The 6196-nt window shown below is 29.4% G+C and overlaps 1 protein-coding gene across 2 annotated transcripts; it reads right to left on the bottom strand.

Moving 5' to 3' along the window:
* Window positions 1–153: 153 nt before the first annotated feature.
* LOC128896060 (sugar transporter SWEET1) lies at window positions 154–5981 on the bottom strand. 2 transcript variants are annotated; one of them, XM_054159207.1, is made up of 6 exons: window positions 5649–5948; window positions 4231–4308; window positions 3693–3816; window positions 3149–3304; window positions 2037–2156; window positions 154–643 (listed from the first exon to the last, which is right to left on the bottom strand). In XM_054159207.1, exons 1-6 carry the CDS (start codon window positions 5723–5725, stop codon window positions 542–544), a joined length of 657 nt encoding a protein of 218 aa, XP_054015182.1. In that variant the 5' UTR covers window positions 5726–5948; the 3' UTR covers window positions 154–541. The 2 variants fall into 2 exon arrangements, with proteins under 2 accessions (XP_054015182.1, XP_054015183.1); XM_054159208.1 differs by lacking the exon at window positions 2037–2156 and having other exon boundaries at window positions 5649–5981.
* Window positions 5982–6196: the final 215 nt, after the last annotated feature.

Here is a 6196-nt window from a genome sequence, read left to right as displayed (position 1 = left end):
CCGATAGAACGCCATATCTTCTACTTTTATTTATGTAGTATACTATTGGATTTCATTTATTATAGTACACTATTTGAATAGTATAATTGTAATATATATTTTTATATATCTTTAGTAGCGGGAACATTTGATTTCGAATGACACTGTAAGCAATCAATCAAAAATAAATGTATTTATTTAAACAATTGCCTAAGTAAAATAGTGTTACAATTATTCTTTCTGGTTTAGTAATGTAACCTACAACAAATCTTCCTATTTGTACATACAATTTACATTTACTAAAATACTGGATTGCACGCGCATAGGATCATCTCGATACCTTGAGGTAACACGTTTCTCGACAATTATACACTTTATGTTAGCGATGGCTTTATTTTCGTTGTCATTATATATCATTAATGATTATTAATTATTAATCGTAATTAATTTATGTAAAAGCAATTATCGTTTCCCTTGAAACGTCTTTCGAATCTTCTTAAAAGATGGTTATACATACATCTTCTTTTAAATAAGACAATTATAATTTCTTTACATTTTCTCCTTAATCTGTCTTGCGTTGGCTGTCTTTTTTCGATTTCGATGGATATATCGCAAACAATGACAGTTGTATCACAGAAAGGGTAAAACCTACGACGTTCTGAAACTGTTTAAATATAGAACGTTAGTTCACGGTTTGTTTTGATAAGATTGTTCTTTTTTCGTATCAACGCATTGCGTACGGTTAAAGTTGCGATGTCTGAATCACGTGAAAAATATACGTAAAACACACTTTTAAAAACATGACGATTAGGGGTCCAATGGTAGCGATATAATCTCTGTACGTGGATAAAATGAATATAAGTATAAACAAATTCACTAAAAATTAATAAAAAGTGTTATTATGTAAGATATTATTTTTATATACACAAGCGTGAATATCTTAAAAACTCTTGGAAATCAAAGGTTAATGTTATGCAGAGATTAGTTTATCAGTGTCGTCTCCAGACTCTAAACATTTAAAGAATCCCTGTAAGACGTAAAATGTAAAATGTAAACTATAACTGTAATAATTATAATTTTGCGATTTCATTTAATAAAAGATTTCGAAACATGTCAGCAATATTCACTATTTTATCATTTGAAAGACAAAATTATTATGAAATAATGAATGAAAATTAAATAATAGTGAAATGATAGTGCACGTTATATTAGTTCAAGCAACATTATGTTCAAGTGTTTAGGATTGGTGTAATCAATTCTTATCATGCGACGAGTCGAGTATCATCTACTAATGAAAATTCAAAGTTTTGCACAAGAAGTCCTCGAGTTACGCAATTTCAAGTTACGTGAATTCGTAGATACGCGGCCGTGCTTCCACTTGTATCATAGATACCATATGTATACGTAGTGTTCTATAATTTGTGGTCATACTTTGTATACACGCATATAATACTTATAAAAAAAAGAAATATGTTACTAAATATTAATGTAAAATTTCATAGTTAACAAATTGCAAGACGCGTATATTATTATTGAAATTATTGATGAGAGAATTCTTTAATTCTCTTGTATCTGCTGGAATATATATGTTCCAATAATTGTTGCATAATTTTAATCTAAACAGATAAAAGATGATTAATATTTGTAATCCTCTAATATACCTGCAATAAACATATAAGTAAATTTTTGAATAGGAAATACTCTGCAACGTCACTTGAGGTTGTAAAATTTATAAATATGTATAAACAAGGAAAATGTTTGCCAGAATTAGCTTCATGAATATGAGATCTATGACAGTAATATAGGGCCTTGGGAGAAGCAGTACCTGCGCTCTAATTACTGGTCTGCTATCGCCATTTTAAAACATGTGTTTTGTAAGCAATGTATTAAATGTATAAAATCTTTCACTGAAAATTGAAAGAATACAGTGATGAGAATGAGCATTTTTCTTCATTATCTCGTAGCACGTCGAAAAATGTGAAGACTGCATGCAGGTGGGACGAGTAGGACACCATACGCAATCCGTTAATACATATAATAAACAAATATATACTTACGATAACGAAACCATTATTAATTATAAGGCCGTACAACAGCCATTGAAAAGAGACGAAAGTACCCATAAAAATGAGTGGAAACGGAAGAATATCCGTATTCTTCGTCCTTATAATCTCTCCCTGGTAAATAAAAAAAGATATAAAATACACATCTGTTACTAAAGATTTATAGTATGATTATATTCGTTGGAAGATTACAGCACAATAATAGCATGATATTTGAACAACTAGCGAAAGAGTCACACTGTACACTATCGTCCAGCGATGTGAGTCCACTTAACTTATCGCTCATGATCTTAATGGTACAAGCAGAGAATCATTCGTTTTATGGCAATTAACCTCTGTTTGAATTTAACATGACCCCTCGACAATTGTTTCATAATGAAAACTCAGTGCCAGTCTTTTAGCTATATTAAAATATAATTCCTCTTTATATTTTAAGTAAAACTATTCATATAAAAGGTACTTTAGTTCAAAATAAATATCACATTAGCGACATTCTATATTGCTTATAATGTGATACCAAACAAATATTCAAATAACATATCTGTATAAATAGTTTGGAATATTATTGAAGATTGGTGATATTCTTTAAATGAGATGGGTGGACTATATAAGAAACTTATATATTATTTCTTATACAAAGTATATTATATAATTTGTTTCTTGTATCATTTTAAATAGTCCACTCATCACAATCAATGAATATGTATATGTGTGTATATATTTTTGGACATTACGTAATAACTTTTAATATATCAAAGTAATTTCAGTAGCTTCTTAATAGTATAAAAATAAAATATTATATATTATACATATAATCTCTTCTCCGACGATAAATAGCATTAGTATAGAAACAGATATTTAAGTAATCGGCATTTATATATATTATCAATTTTTTTTAATTATTGCAGTATGACAAAAATGTTATAAATATTTCAGCTGACCGCCAGACACGGTCATTTCGATAAACAAACACCGTGACATACAAAAAACATCTGGGTCAATGAAAAATCAATGCAATAACCAGCAGAGCATGAAATGATTTCGCTATAGTTATCAGCTTCATTTCTCTAAAAAGACAAACATATAATTAGTAAAAATATACTTACAAGATGCACGAGTGGGGATGCTATTAGGAGGAGCAGTAATGCTGTCACAATTAAACCATATCGGAATTCAATCTTCTCAGGATTTTCCACTTGAGCATACACAAGGAAGGCCGCTACAAAAACTGCTGCCTTGCCTATTAAAGTACGTGTATCCTTCTAAAAATGCATGAGATTTGAGGTAGTATTTATACAAATGTCAAAGTTCCCACAATTCATAATCTCAAATTAACAGTACATTTATAATTTTACAAATTTTATTACCGGAGGTAGTGCAAGGAGTAATGTGAAATGGCATATTGCAATATATAAAATAATACTCTCCCTAATTCATTATATCTATTCATTTACATTCTACTCTAAATTTGTTGCCAAATTAATATCTCCACCTCATCTACCATATAACTAGAGATAAATTATTATATATTATACGAATTCAATTAAAAAAGTTCAAAATGAAAAGCAGTGGAAGCGAGGTGATATTAAAAAAAAATAATGTATCAAGTAGCAATGTCATGCATGTTATCTAATGGATAAAGGCTCGTACCGTGTGTGGTGTGAAATAATAATACACAGCCATGTACGCTACATTTGTGAGTAATCCAAAAACGTTAACATTAATCATCGCAGGATCCCTCACTATCAATGCATACTGAAGCATCAAAATGCACCTATAAAAAATTCTTCAGTGACTATGTAAACCTAACTTATCTATGTAATATTTATTTCATAACAGATGTAAAATAATTATAAAAAAATACTTGAAGGTAACTTTTCAACAAACATTTTCAAATCTTTTCTTTTTGTTTGTCTTTACAGCCTATAATCTTTCCTTTTATTAAATTTATTTTAGATTTTATTGAAGAGAATTGAAACTATTAGTCGAAAACATTTCATAGAATTAAAATTATAATATAATTTATTAAGCTTCCAAAGACTGTAGTGTCTCATTGTCAAAGGAGTTTTCGTTGCAGTTACAAACAAAAAAACAGACAAGGAGAATGTTTTTCAAACTAAAATCATCCATAGATAACTTCACTCCACAAGGACAACACAGTTAGTAAATATTAAATTGTTACACTCACATTCCTATACCACCCAAAAATGGCATTGGATCAACACCTTGTGAAGAACCCTTTTGATAAATATCCTTGCATATTAATCTATAATTAAAAGAGAAAAAACTATTATATATTACTACTTTTTGATAATTAATATATTACATTTTCTGAAAACTTTCCCATCTTGAGCTCAAAAGTAATTGTATTAAAACCAAAGATATCAAATGAAAATATGGAAACACAAAAGATGAAATACTTCATGAAAGATCATAATAGGACATCTACAGAACACTTTGCAGCTTCGTAATTATTCATAATTTGCCTGCATGAATTCTTACTATGTATCATTAAATGATTCCATGAGAATAAATATTCATGAATCATTCTACCTCTGGATTATGTTCCAGAACTGTTATCTGATCCTCAAAGCATCGCATATATTGAAACAATGAATAAGGAGTTCTTACTAAGAACATTTGCAAGTGTGTACTAGTACTGTTATTTAATTATACTTATCATTAGCTTTAATTGCAAATAAATCAGTATCACTAATATTTGATAACAATTGATAATATCAGCAATATCTGATTTTATTTATCTCTATATGTATTATCTTTACTACAATATAAACTTCTATGATATAGTTAAAAAGAAAATACTACAAAATTACATTTACTGAAATAAAACAGATATATATGTTAACTAATATTTTAATATAAGAGATTGATTAGGGAACAATAAAACCTACAATTCATTTCCAAATATAAGTAAAACAATTATGTGGAAAGTAGATAGAAAATTATTGATTTATAAAAAGAAAGTGTATTTAATATATATAATAATATGCATATTCAAATACGATTTTATGCTTATAAAAAGCCAATTTTGCTATTACAGAAAGAAAGTTTAACATTTTTATTAAACTAATAAACTTTAATTCGTTAATTTAACCATCAAAGACTCTTACCCATCAAGCACATAGAATTGAATTTATTGGTTTTAACGAGCAACAGTAATTATCAAATTTCATCCTATATATGCTAGACTTTAATAAGAACTTGAATATTACACTTGTACTACCACATAAGAACTATCATTAATATACATGTACGCTAGATTGCATCAATAGCTAATAATTATAATATATAAATAACTAATACGAACTCAAATTGTTTTGCTGCAGTGTAAGATATAGTTAATTTAGAATCGATTGTTCATTGAGTATTTTACGTCGTTACGACAATGTAAATGGAAAAAATTTAAATCTATACTAAAATTAACATAAATCTGTGTTAAACATGTGCACGTTTGCTCGTTTTGTCAAATGTTTTGACTCGGCAAACACGGTTCATTCAATTGACATTAAGCGCCATGCAACCACGAGGGTATGTATGTAGACTATCTTAAAAAAAGTGGAATATTTTTTAATTATTTTAACTCACGTTCCAGCCAACATTTGTCCCATAGTTGAAATCGAGGCACATGTTGCCACAATTTCTTTGTACGCCTCCAGATTCATTGTACTTCACACGTGTTTTTCGACAATCAAGCAAACCGCTGCAAACCGCTACTAAACTGTACTAAACTCTACGGCACGTCCGCGACATAAACGAGGCGATTAGGATAAAGATAATGACGATTATAGTTATTTCATCCTTTTCTACAAGGCTAAGGTGTCGTCACAGTGCGGCGTAAAGACGTACTTTGGACGTACGTTTTACATTTATCGACAACGGGTATCGATCAATTCTATTTCTCGGAACTCTGTTTTAGGAGCTCGTTTCTTTTGGTTAAAGCTTATCAAATCTTGTAGTTTTCGACCCGAAAATCCGAAAATCCAAGTTAAAAATTTAGGAAACCAATAGTCTAAAAGATACGAGTATGGCTGTGTACGACGCCATATTGCCTATTGTTTCTACTCATTCTCTGATTGGTTCGCACGGATGACCGTTCAATTCACGCGTCTGTTCAAATCTTCATTTCTTTCATC

This window comes from Hylaeus anthracinus, unplaced genomic scaffold (genome assembly GCF_026225885.1).
Source record: "Hylaeus anthracinus isolate JK02 unplaced genomic scaffold, UHH_iyHylAnth1.0_haploid 5, whole genome shotgun sequence".
NCBI classification, from domain to species: Eukaryota; Metazoa; Arthropoda; class Insecta; order Hymenoptera; family Colletidae; genus Hylaeus; species Hylaeus anthracinus.
The sequence above is the reverse complement of the archived record's forward strand: the minus strand, read 5'-3'. Positions and strand labels throughout refer to the sequence as shown.